At 40.5% G+C, this 13,657-nt stretch overlaps 1 protein-coding gene across 2 annotated transcripts; it reads left to right on the top strand.

The window, feature by feature from the left end:
* The first annotated feature begins 2,119 nt into the window (after positions 1-2,119).
* LOC148029130 (uncharacterized) lies at positions 2,120-10,525 on the top strand. Of its 2 annotated transcripts, none has more exons than XM_087687882.1 (2): positions 2,120-2,983; positions 8,560-10,525. In XM_087687882.1, the coding sequence occupies exons 1-2, from the start codon at positions 2,207-2,209 to the stop codon at positions 10,033-10,035; spliced, it is 2,253 nt and encodes a 750-aa protein (XP_087544008.1). In that variant the 5' UTR covers positions 2,120-2,206; the 3' UTR covers positions 10,036-10,525. The 2 variants fall into 2 exon arrangements, with proteins under 2 accessions (XP_087544008.1, XP_087544009.1); XM_087687883.1 differs by having other exon boundaries at positions 2,121-2,983; positions 8,569-10,516.
* Positions 10,526-13,657: the final 3,132 nt, after the last annotated feature.

Raw genomic sequence — 13,657 nt, forward strand, 5'->3', positions numbered from 1 at the left:
TAATGTATGCTAGCATAGGATACACCTAAATAATGATTCTTGAAAGAGGTATGGAATGATTCCAAATCATGCAAAGCACATGAAGTAGAAAAGTGGAAGAGATGTTCATTCCTCTAATAGTTATTGTCCTCAAAGTTATGGCTATATAACTAGATGCATCTGTGAATCTATGTATATAGGACATACTATCTCCAATATGACCTATGCAAAGTCCATTGGGGAAAGATGTTAAAAATAGCTAGTCTAGTCTACCTCTATGCTTCATATAAGGACTAGATATTTTGCATTAATAAGGGATCAATACCTAAAACCTTGTGGATTTACTGAAAGGAATGCAAGTAGTTCCAAAAGAAATGGTTGCCATCATTCTAACGAACCACCTTGTGGGAACTTGAGTTTGGGGATAGCCAAAGGTACCCCAATAGTATATGTTGTGTCATCTTTTAGAGGAAGCCAATTTATCAAATGACTTGCTTAATCTCAATAGTAGCACGGAGAAAAGAATAAGAATTTGTAGTACCTCAAATCATAATCTAAAATGTGTGCATAATTTGGAATATACATAAATCCTTTCGAATCATTATTTGCATCAAAAAGAGGAGTGATATTAGGCAACACTTCATAAAGCTAAAACCTCTAAAACTTTTCAAGAAGTGATATGGTCTATAGGGTAGATAAAGTGGCATAGGAGATACCTCAGCTATCATCCTCATAAAAAATGTTCAAGAGTGACAAGGTGTGTAGGGTAGATAAAGCTGCAGTGTATATGTGAGGTTTCTTTCTCGCATATGCTCACACTTAACAACCCTGACCAACCAAGGCATGCATTTTAAGATAAGGCTTTTGGTATACTTAAAAAGATGATTGTTCTAGCTCCAATTTTGTAGCTACCTTATCTAGCAAGCTTTTCCTATTTTTGGATGCATTGAATCTAGCCATGGTAGTAGCATTATCTAAGAAAAAGTAATTTGATCAAGTACCTTATACCATTTCTTATGAAAGGTTTTCGATCTTATTATGTACTTGACCCTTTTTAGGGTTCTATCCTACAAAGAATTCATGCAATACATGCTTGGGTCAAGCAATATTTCACAAGGTTATGATGAGAATATATCTACTTGTGGAAGGAGAGCCATTGCATTAGAGATACCATAAATCCATGTGATTATGCCTAAGTTCTATTGCAAGAACAAGTCGAGTCCATTGTGAGGTCAAACATTCTTATTTCACTCTTGAACATTCATTCAAATGGTTTAATGGATCATTGTGATATTCAACATTGTGCAAGTGATATGGTGGGTGTATAAGTCACCGAGCATATGAAACACTTTTTTGACTTGTTAGTCTTTAGAGAAGGAAAGCTATGTTAGGAAATTTGAAAACTAGAATTGAATAGGAAGAGGGGACTGCACGTTTCGCCTGGCCTCATTTCAAAAATGGCAGTCCCCCCCCAAAAAAATCGGTTTTTTCAGGGGGCCTTTGGCCTCCCCAAAATGTCCATGTCCAACATTTCCCTTTTGGCCCTTTCTTTGCTTTGTCTTGTCCGGCCTCTCGTAGTTCACGATCGTTCGGCTTCCGATTTAACTTTTGAAACTTTTTGCCTACCCAGACTCGAGGTCCCACATTGGCGGTCACTTGCTTTTGCTTGATCTACTGTTAGAAAAAATTATGAAAATTTCGCGAGTGGTCTTCGAAATCACTTTGAAATCCCGTCTACTGTGGCTCGTAAAAATTGCCAAATCCGTCTTTGCTGCTTTCAACGTGGTCAAATTCTACCTTAAAATTGCGTCCTCTATTACTAGGGGTGGCATGCTTTTGGGGTGCTGGGGAGCTTCTACTTGGGTGCTCTTCTTCATGAGGGCTCATGGCAGCCAGCTCTTCTTCCCTTGAGGGCTGCTCCACTGATAGGCAAATGGCCAGGGCACTAGGGGGAGCTAGTCGTTGACATGTGAAGATTTACTTGTGAAGGGTGAAAAACCAATTAATTCTAAGTACCACATTTAAAGTAAGAAAACACTCACTTGAAAGTAGGATTAGGAAATATCAACATTTACCAACTCTAACCAAGCACACACTAGTCTCTTTCATCATCGGTCTTGCAAAAGAGCCATTTTTATTACATGAATCTTTCATCACCTATACGAACGTTTGGAGTTGCAGAGGAAGTGGGGGGACAGAAAGAGAGAGGAGAAGAGGAAGGAGAAAGATGGACCCAAATCTTGCAGGCTTTGCGGCTGCCATGGCCACATCAGAGCAGCACGCCCACCATTCCTCCTACCTCGAGCAACAACACTATCCGCATCAGCATCAGCATCATCCGCAAGAGCAGCAGCAGCAGCAGCAGTACCAACATCCGCACCACCAGCAGCAGTCGACGCAGCATCCATCATATTATGGCACCGAATCATCTTTGGAACAGACATATGCCATGGCGCTGGCCCTCCCCCAAAACCCTACTGTTGCTCCCGGTCCCCACGAACCTCACCCGGCCGATCAGCCTTACAATCCTGCTGCGCCGCAGGTGCGCCCGCACCTGCACCTGTACCTGCAACCTGGCTCATCGGCGCCTCCCTCTGCTGCCATGATGCCCCACCCTTCCCACCCACCGGTCAGCCCTTGGGGTGGTGTCGCTGCCAGTTCCTCACCCTTCGCCCCGCCTTCGCTGGTCCCTCCCCACAATTTCTTGCCGGGTTATGGTGCCGACATGCCCCCTGGTGTCGATCCGGCGCACCATTTGCCCTCACATCATGCGTGGCATGATGAGCTTTATGCACCAAACCAGCAGCATCTGCCACCTCACCATCAGCCTCACCCACCGCACCATCACCATCAGCAGCATGTCCTCCATCAGCCTCAGCCACACCATCCACACCCTCACCCTTGGATGCAGCCTGTTCCTGGACTGCAGGGAGGTGCAATGCCACGCCCTGGAATGGCAGTCCCTCGATTTAACAGCACCATTGGAATGGCTAAGCGTCCAGCTGTAAGTTCTTCTACCTGCATAACTTCTTGCGGTCAGGAAGTTCCCTTTTAATTTAATAACAGCTGTCTTTTAAAGACTAGTGGGAATACTAAAGATGATGGTGGTAAAATATGGAATATAACGGCCATTTAGAACTGCTATGTTGAGAAATCTTGAAAGGATGGATCCTATGAATGTCTTGCACTCACCTCTTACAGGATCAGTGGTGGCTTTTGCGGAACTTATTGTGACAGTTGTGGTGCCTTTGCCTGTTTTGACCAGCCATGGCTTAGACTGTATTCAAGAATTATAGTAAAGGCCAGCATTTGAGTGTCTTAGAAAAATACACTTGCTTCATCTGCACTTCTACCAATTAGAGGTGCTATGTTGTCCATTTGTTTGAATGTAACTTCTGCTGTTTTTGAGCTCAGCCATATGACCTTTTCCTGCTACGAGCCATTCATATGTTAGTATCTATCATTCAATTGTGGCAGTTACATTATCTTCCACTTTTTTGATTGTGCCAGGTCTTAGACTGATGGAAAGGCTCTGTTGAGAGAGTGGCTTGTTTGTGTATTGGCTTGATTTGCTCTTCTTGTAGGTACAATGCAGTTGAAGTTATTAAGATTGAAATGTTTTGTTACTTTGTTATGGTTATAAAATCAAGCTGCAACATTCAATGCACTATGAGGATACGCTAGGGTTTGCATGGAGAAACCATAGAATGTGCTTTTCTAAAACACAAGTTTCCTAGTTGGAAAACAGGTTTCCAAAGCTAGAAACAGGTTGCTTGGGGTAGATGAAGTTGTGGATGAAGTGACGGCAGTTGCATTAGGGCTGTAAAACCTTTCGATGGCAGCAGAAGAGGTTGTGAATGCTGGCAGCAGACAAAAGTAGCTGAGGGATGCAATGTTGTAGCTAGCAACAATAGGTAAGAGACCGTGAGCAAGCTTACAATAGCTAATTGCTGATGTAGATGGTTGGCAGCAAGGGTAGAACCTTTGGATGGTGTGGATGTGGGTAGATGATGATGGTCACAACTATGGAGTTTGGACACAAGGTTTAGCAAAGGGATTAATAGGGATGAATAGTGGTATGCACACTAAGAATAATCCAAAGGGTAGTGAATATAAGTTGACTCGTACACATGAAATGAATAAGTAAATAAACAAAAGATTTATTGAATAGGAGAGGTAGGATGCTCTTGTGTAGTTGCTAGTAGATGGTACACGATAGGCTCCAAAGGTTGGTGCTCCTTATGGTATGTCTTTATGATAATTCAAAGCTTATACGAATCACAAGTGACTAGTTGTCAGGAACCTACACTTCGCTCAATATCAATGATTACCATGTGTCTTGCGCTTGAATTAGCCCAAACTTGTCTCTAGGAGGGTGTCCTCGGTGGTTGTCAGCAACATTGACCCAAGCGTGTAGCGAAATTATCCATTCACATTTTGAACAAGTGTAATGCAACAAATACGTGCTATCCTTAGGCGAATTGGCCCACAAAAGTGTTGGAGATGCAAACCTAGCTTCACATTGCTGGCACTATAAACAATGCATAATACATGCAAATCTCAGTTCCAAGGTGATCCGATCTATTGTACAAAGTCTTAGCCCTATTGATTCATCAATTCCAAGGTTTTGTGTAACCTTTGCCTATCAATTTTGGTGTCGAATTGAGTTAATGGAGACTTTGGCTACAACAAACCAATATTCAATTCATGCCCAAAACCAAAGGGTAGTTGCTCTGATCCTTGCTATATGCATTTCATTAGGTCCTACCTTGCAATTTTCTACGTTTCCTTGCATTTCGGTCACAAAAGAGTCACAATCTCATTTTTAACGATGAAATTGTCCAAAGATGCTTTTGGTAATGAAATAATTGAGAAGAAAGAAGGAATCTAGCAATTGGTTGTTCACAATAGCCAATTCACATTTCTACATTGTTTACACAACATCCATGTGACATGTTGGTTTGTTGCAATCCAAGCTCTCTAGCGAGATCAATACACTCACAAAAGGGGTATGGTGAATAATAACTTTGAATTAATTATAAAGCCTCGCTTTTCACTAGTTTGGTGTGACACGATTGATCTATAAATGCTCAAGGACTTCTTACTCTTGTTGATTGACTTCAATTGACCTTGAGACTTTTCAAGCATTCAAGAACTCCATCACCTTCATTGTTGGACTCCAAATAAACTTTGGGCTTTCAAGAACTCATGAGAGAGGGTGTTAGGAGTCTACATAGCTCATGTGCAAGTTTGTGTTATGGAGGCATGGCTACGTTATTTAGGTATTTTCTTATGGTCATTATGATGTGTATATGGGCATTTTAAGCTGGCCAGCCAACATTAAATGTTGGCCGACCTGCTGCCAATTATAGCATATTTTTGTCCTATTTATTATGGGGCTTTGTCCATACTTTCATATCATCACCTACAAGTTTTGTGGAGAGAGAGAGCTGGTGTTTGTCTAGTGTCTATGAGCCAATGACTTATTGTTGTATGTGTTATCCTTGTGTTTGGTATATGGATTCCATGTGTCGAGCATTCTTCCAAGTTTTCTTTTTTCTCTTTTGTCCTTATGTTCAATAGCTTGTTACAACATATGTTGATACTTCCATTGTTGCATTTACTTCTGACAAGATCTTATCCTTAGAAGTAGCCCACCTAACCAGTGCAGCCCAATAGGAGGAGATTATGAGCCAAGTGAATGAGCTGTTAGAAAAAGGGCTGATTCAGCCCAGCTCTTCATCATTTTGTTTTCCAATGCTTCTGGTGTAGAAAAAGGAGGGTTTATGGTGTATATGCATTGACTATTGTGCTTTGAATAAAATCACAATAAAGAATCACTTTTCTATCCCTCAGATTAATGATGTTACGGATAGATTGCGGGGGACAACCATATTCAGCCATATAGATTTGAAAACTGGATATCATTAGATATGCATTAAACTCAAGGATGTGCCTACTTTTGAACTTACGAATGTGTAAGCATAGGTTGGTAATGAATGACAAGAAAAGTGAAATCTTTTTGCATGAAATTCACTTTTTGGGGCACATTGTATTCGCTAATGGTATTCGTGTGGACCTGCAAGGGTTGAGGCAATACGTTCATGGCCACCCTTGAAGAATGTGTATGAGATCCGCAATTTTTTGGATCTATGTTCTTATTGTAGGAAGAATATACGTGGTTTTGCTGAAATTGCATCTCCAGTGTATGATTTGCAAAAGAAGAATGCACAATTGAGATGGACAATAGTGGAGATTTTAGCATTTGACAAGTTAAAGGAAAAAATGACTTTACATCCTTTGCTTGTGTTGCCCAATGTAAGGAAGTCATTTGTGGTTCAGTGTGATACATGTGAAAATAGCATTGGGATCGTTTTAATGTAGGATGGCTAAGTTGTGGCTTATGAGAGACATATTTTCCACGGTGCAGAGAGAAATTTGCAGACCTGTGAGAAAGAGGTCTTGGCCGTAATTTATGCACTGTTTACGCGGAAACATTACTTACTAGGCACTGATTTCTGCCCTCATGATCTCGCCTGGTATTGATGGTTTACTGCTGATCAGCCGGGAGATCATCATCACGAGGGGGCGTTCCATCTGCTCCCATCCTTCGTATCTCTCCTCCCCTTCGGGCAATGGCTGATCTTGTGTGGTTCGCCATGTATGGTAGAGGCTAGACCCCCATATCGGAGACCCATAAAGAATTGTTGGTGTGACCAAGGTATCAAAGAGCCATAGCTTCGTCCGAGGTTCTTGAAATTGATTGATTGAGAGAGAGAGAGAGAGAGAGAGAGAGAGAGAGAGAGAGAGAGGTATGAAGTTTGAACACCTTTTGCTCCTAGCATTAGATGAGGATTAAGGGTTTGGGGGAAACTCTAGGCAGGTATAGTGAGGCCCTAGTTTTTGTATTTTCATATCAGTTATGGTTACCTGTTTATTTGTTCAATTTGTGTGTACTTTCAAGAGTTCTGTCTCTCTCTCTCTCTCTGTGTCTCTCTTTTCACTCACTCTCTTCTCTCTCCATTTGCCATAGCCTACTGGTCTTAGATCTTGAGCTCCATACCCAATAGGTCTTAGTGATGTACATTTTATGGGTGTCAGGCTACTAGGTTTCTTATTGGGCAGGGCAGCTCATGTAGGGCTGGCTCATTTGTCTCGGGTCTTCTCCTGAAGCCTATGCGGAGAACACAAAACACAAGTGTGAATATAATGAGATCAGCAAAAATACAATAAACCATAGGCCAAAGCAATCAGCCATCCTTGAGAGGTAAAAGCAATCTACCAGTTCTAGCCCTAGGCCACCCTGGTGAAGGACTTGAAGAGCTCAAAATGAGAACATTCAGCAGAATGAATTGTTGAAGAGATGACATTCAACTCAAGAACTCAAAGAGTGAGTAAACAAGCAATGGAGTCCATAACTTGAAGGCATGAGATGTACCATACAGATAGGGACAGGAGAGGGGGAGAAGACTGAAAAGGAAGAGAAGGTATTGGAGGTGCTTTAAGCTTGGGGAAGATTGAAGGAGGCGGCTGATTTTTGGATGAAGAGGTGAGAAGGGGGAGCTGCCCTTTATAGTGGGCTGAGGTGAGGGAGAGGAGAGGAGAAGTTAGAAAGAGGAGAACAACTTTCAAAAGTTGCAAAATGCCTATCAGCCAACGTTCATATGTGTAACGGCTGAAAAAAACGGGCAAAAGTTTGAATTCGAATTTTGCACGCAATCTACTACGGTCAGGAGCCGTTGGGTGCTTGCAGGAATGCATGGAACACTACACCAGATTGTATGGTACGGTATTGTACGGAATGTTATCACCTTTGGGCAAGTCCCAAGCAAAATGCCAAGTGAAACGGTTGAATAATATATGTGATATAGTTTTCTTTATAAATAATGAGTTGCAACTTACATATTTATACCATGCAAACCCTTTCATGCCAATAAATGATGTCTATCATACATGTAGAGTGCTTAAAGACTCTCAAAAAAGCACAAATAAAGTTGTTTTTCATTTTAAAAATCTTGTTTCAGTTAGCTGTTTCACTCTGGATGTCTCGCGTTTCAGCCATTTCGCGTTTCAGTGCCAGCGAAACATGTTTTGCAGTTACCATGGGCCAATCCAAGGCTTCTAATATTTTGGGACCCTCAATGTGGGCATCAAATAGAAGCTTTTGCTTATTACAGTACATTGCATCAATCTTCTCTCTTATGCACACACCATGGCATGAATCTCCTCTCTTGTGCAAGTTCAACCCTGAGTTTTGTTCACACGTTTGAATCTTGTCTTGTACGTTGACATGTCCCCTATCTTTTTTGTAACCCCTTGTGTGAGTTTCACCATAACTTGCAGCAAGCTCTTTGTGTGCTTTGCTGTGACAATTGAGACCCTGCTTGTGATGTCTATGCTGAAAAATTGTTTGAAGCTTAATTCAGATGTCATGGGCTATTGTTTGAAACCTGGTCAACAACAAGAATAACTACAAATCAGGTCCTAGTTCTTTCTGAATTGAAAACATCCTGTTTTGTCAGTACTTGTACTCTTCTAAGTCAAGGCCACTCCACTAACCAGATGGTGTTGATCCTGGAGTGCTTGCAGAAGGTTTGGCCTAAGAAGCTTAAAAAAAGCTCAATCAAGAAACCCCTTTCTGATAAGCCTGATAAGACCACAGTGGCTGCACCCAAGGAGAAAGCCCCAAAAAGTGGATCAGCCTTTTGTACTTTATGCCACCTAGATTGCACAACAGAGTTTGCACTGCAGCAACATATGAATGGAAAAAGACACAAAAGACAACTGCAGCGACAAGAAGAAAATGGCAGAAAAGCTGGTGACAGTAAAGGGCCTGTTACAAATGTACGTGGAAAAGCTCGTGTTCCAGTAGCAGCAGCACCAGCTGAGGCTGTTGCAAATGTACGTGGAAAAGCTGCTGTCTCAGTAGCAGCATTAACAACTGAGACTGTCACGAGTGCACAGGGAGAAAGTACTGTAAGTGTTGTAGGAGGAAACATTGCAAATGTACTCGAGCAAATGTGGTTGCAAGTGTCCATGATGGGCAAAGGACACAAGTCTGGAAAAGCACGTGGACGTGGTAGGAAGAGGCCTAGATCTGAGATGACAGGTGAAGGGAAGATTGATTCCAATGATGCAGTGGAAAGAGGTGATGCCACAATCAAAGCATCTAGATCTGAAATGACAGGTGAAGGGGAGATTCATAACAAGGGTGCCATGGAGAGAGGTGATGCCACGATCAAAGCTGAAAATGGATTTGTTGAAGCCACCCTTGCTGGTGAAAAGGACCCTGCTGATGCTATGACCATAGGTGTAAAGTGCTCTGCTGATGAAAGAACTGAAGATGAAAAGTGCCCTGCTGATGCCAGAACTGAATGTGGAAAGGGCCCAATTGATGCCACACCTGATGGTGGCGAAAGAGGTTTTATGTATGCCAGAACTGGTGATGAAAAGGACTCTGCTGAAGCTACAGCTGTCAGTGACTACCTTATGAATGCTATCCGTGCAGATGAATCAAACATCAGAAATATCAGTCAAGCTGAAGGAAAATTCATTCTAGGTGTCAAAGTTGACTCTGAAAAGAGGGGTTTTCCAAGTGCCTATAATCAGAGTGAGGGAAAGGGTTTTGCAATCACGGCTTTTGAAGGGGAAGAAAAAAATGTCCTCGGCACAACTCCATACAAACAGAACTGCACAACTGCATATGAACAGGAAGAAAAGAATTTCCTCAGCGCAATTGCATACAAACAGAACTGCACAACTGCATACGAACAGGAAGAAAAGAATGTCCTCAGTGCAACTGCATATGAACAGGATCAAACTGATGCTCTCCATGTGTCATTTGGAGTTGAACAAAGTAAGGCTTCAAGTGTTGCATCTCTAGCTGCAGAGGATGCCTTTGGCAGTACAAGGCCAGGCCCCAACTCACCCTTGAAACAGCAAGAGCAAACTAAATGTGAGTTATGTAATATACAGTGCCAAACAAAAGCAGTTCTTGAGAGTCATCTTGCTGGAAAGAAGCATGCGAATCGTCTTCGATTGTCACAGAAAACCTAATCTGCTTGGCTTCTTATTTTGGAGAGCCTTGAAAAGGATGAAAGAGTGAGCTTGAACTGTAACCTCTGAGAACTAGATTTAGTTCACTTAAAAAGCAATTTGAAAATTAAACTCGACAGTTGTTTATAGCAGTCTGATATCATCTGGGGACAGTCTTCTAAACTCCACCAAAATTGATTTCTGAAAGGTTCATTTACCAATAGCATCACATAACTATTTGTAAAGTCACTAGTAAGTCAGGCTTGTGAAGGATCATGATTCATCGTGCTTCTCTCACCCAGGACACAATCTGTGTATGGTTAAGGTTTGAGCTACAGTTGTTGAAATGTGGTTCTCAAATTGGTAAATGCAACGCCGTATACCTTCATTCAAATTGGGAGTGCACTTTTATTTTCTAAGCATCTTCAAAAAGGTGGCGTCAAGAGCATCAGCAGAATGGAAGCACTGGTTTGCCTCAAGGAAACTGCCATGCTACACACAATGTTCTGGTTTTTGAAGTGCTATTTTATTGCTATTTACTTTTACACTGCAATGCAGGTAGTATGTCAATATCTACGCCAAAAATCCAGAAAAGAAAAAGAGAATAATAATAATAAGACAGAGCCCCCAATTTGCATCAAATTGGGAATCAATTTTACAAAATCTTGCATAATTCTTGATATTTGATTTTATCAATTACGAATTTCTAACAAGCTTACACTCCGGAATATTGCAACCAATTCCTTCGTAGATTCAACAATTATGGAGGCTGGTGAACCGTTTAATCTTGACTATTTGATATAGTAATTACTTGTTACTTCTCTCCCCTTGGTGCGGTAGGTGTGCTCTATAGCAATTTAAAGAAAAAGACCTAGACCTTTCAAGTACGGCTCAAAATGATGTGTGAGATGGCTTTTTTAAAGCTCACAATGTAACAAAGCTAAAGAACGCTCAATGCATATTGAAGCCAAGTGTACATATGCTTGTATACATGAAAAAAAGGTGGTAGAAAATGTGTTTAAAGCTAGTTGGCCATAGATCTAATGAATGATCTTTTACCATAGGACACAATCGTAGCCTTTAAATGAATTTCTCCCTGAGTTTTCATATGGGAAAAAGAGTTTTCTTGAATTGAACTTTGCTCACATGAAGAGATGGTTGGATACTTTCATGCATTGATTAAATGCAATGCTTTGTAGAATATCAACCATGAAATCATAGATGCAACCCTCTTGAAGTCTTTAGTAAAGAGGAAAGTATGAAAGGTGTCTCCTCCTACCTACATGCTTCTTATGTGTGGGCCAGGCTTGCCTTACCTAGATTTCCAATGCTACTTTGCATAAGTATTTTCATGATAGAGATAATTGAACCCAATGTCCAATACCTTAATTGAACTTACTCCAAAGTGTCATCATCTTCAACTAATTTCTAATGCTACTTTGTATAAGAATTTTCATGATAGAGGTAATTGAGCCTAATGTCCAATACCTTAATTGGATATTGTCACTTTGCCACATGGAGGAAAGGATGAAGAAAAAGCAAAGATAAAAAAGGTAGGTGCCAACAATGAAGCTCTAAGAAAAGATGGACATTGAAAGCCGTTGAAGATACTAGGATGAAGAGAAGATGTGTGAGAATGAGTTCATGGATAATCATTTTTGCAAACTCACCAAGTATTTTTAAGTCTTGCAAATTGGATCACTAATTGTAGATGAAATTTTAAGCATTGGGCTCCCTCTCATGCAAATTGTAAGATCTCACAAGAATATTGCGAAAGCCTAGGCCAGTAGATGGGTTGTGATGAACAACAAAGTCTTATAGCCCTATCCAAACTTCTTCTATACATAAGGTTCAAAATGACTAATGAGAGGTTAGATTTTGTGTGTAAACATGAGCCTATTTCCCTCTCTACCTACCTTCATAGCTTGAGCTCGAGTGAGTGTCTATTTCTAGCAAGGAGTCATGTTGTGAGTGTGAGAGTACGAAGCTTTCCTTCTTGCCTCCCTTAAATGCTCATGCACAAATCTCTTGCTTGCGACAAGCATGGTGGAGACATCAAACAAGCTATATAATGAGAGAATATAAACTAAGTTCATCGTACAAATTGGCTTTAGACTACAACAGTGGATGGTGAAGAATCGATGAGTTTTCATTTTGCTTCTTGAGATTCAATATTTCTTATAACACATTCATCTCATAGGAGTGGTATGGGTGAAAAGGGAGAGTGAAAGCTTATGATGGTCACATAGCCTAGGTGAGAGATAGATTGTCAATTATTGTGTGGAGAACTTTAAAAGAACAGGTTGTGATATCAGGTCTCGTATGTTAAGATATGCTCATTGGATATTTGAGTTCTATTGTTGGCGTCCTGAATATAATTGAAGGTGTGCTCATTGTCCACCTTGGTTTGGTAGAATAGGGTGTGTTGTGATGCAAGTATTGGGTTTAGTCCCTCTTTAATACAATGAGTATAACAACTTGAAACCCATTGTAGCTAGTTAAGGATAAAGTATGCACTTTAGTAAATAAAGCTAAAATCAAGTTTATTGAAGAAAAGAACGGGAGCTACATAGAAATCAACACAATTTTTGGGTTTGTTGTTTTATTATCAATCCAACCAATATATGGTTGCTCAATTTCGTTGACTTGATTGATAGAAAATTGATCTATGGTTTGCCCTGTTGTGGTTGAGATAAAAACTAGTTTGGCCCAGTGTCAAGGCAATGCAACCTTTGTCAACCTAAGTTTATCTCAAGGTGGACTCTCCTAACCCTAATGGAGTATGTTGAGGGCCTACTCATGAGTGCTCCAAATTAATGCCATGGTGGTAAACCTATTTACCACTATATCTTTGCAACATAATTTATCTTGACGACTTGATTTTTATCTCAAGGGTTGCAATGGATCATTAGAGAGGACTTGGATCCTTGTGTGTGTTGATGTCCCTAGTAACACTTGGGTGAGATTAAGAGTTCATCCAATTCTTCACTATAATAATTGGGGTGAAGCAACTATGACTGGAACTTGAATGCAAGCCTTGTGCCTAGATGACTATTTGCTTGGTTAGTGAAATTGTGCTTGTTCATGCACCTAAGGAGTGGCTTTAGATTAACTCATTGAACCAATTTAGGACCCAAGTTTACCACTTACCTAAGCACCTCACTCAGCCTTCATAAGAAGAACTAATTAGAGGCATTGTTGATTGAGTAAAACTTGTCAATCTAAAGAATTGAAAGATGTATCTAAATTTGGTTTTCAATGAAGTGCTCTATTATTTTCATGTTGTATGTGAAGTCAAAGTGTTGCTCCAAGATCTTGTTACATGACATAGATATCATATATGCAATATGCAAGATTGCACATACTCTAGCTCAATTCAAAGAAAGGAATTCCAACCATCATAAGATCCCCAATCAAGAGCCAATATATTTGTTTGAGATTGTTATAACAAGAATAATAATGTCAAATGATCCTTGCACCTTCATGCACATGGACAACTGAACCATGGTTATAACTAAAGAAACATTTGATTGAATTTCAAAATTCCTATCCAAGTGCTATTCAATATCATATTGTCTAATTTAAAGAGCTTAGTTTCATTCCAACTTGTTGGCATCCTCTCACTATCAAAATGCTCATATGA

The sequence above is a fragment of the Lygodium microphyllum genome, chromosome 11 (assembly GCF_053477565.2).
Source record: "Lygodium microphyllum isolate KBCC chromosome 11, Lygodium_microphyllum_v1.1.10, whole genome shotgun sequence".
Classification (NCBI taxonomy): Eukaryota; Viridiplantae; Streptophyta; class Polypodiopsida; order Schizaeales; family Lygodiaceae; genus Lygodium; species Lygodium microphyllum.

Coding starts and splice junctions, on each gene's coding strand:
- LOC148029130 (XM_087687882.1), top strand. CDS start 2,207: ATGGACCCAAATCTTGCAGGCTTTGCGGCTGCCATGGCCACATCAGAG. Junction 2,984..8,559: donor GAATGGCTAAGCGTCCAGCT/GTAAGTTCTTCT, acceptor TTGATCCTGGAG/TGCTTGCAGAAGGTTTGGCC.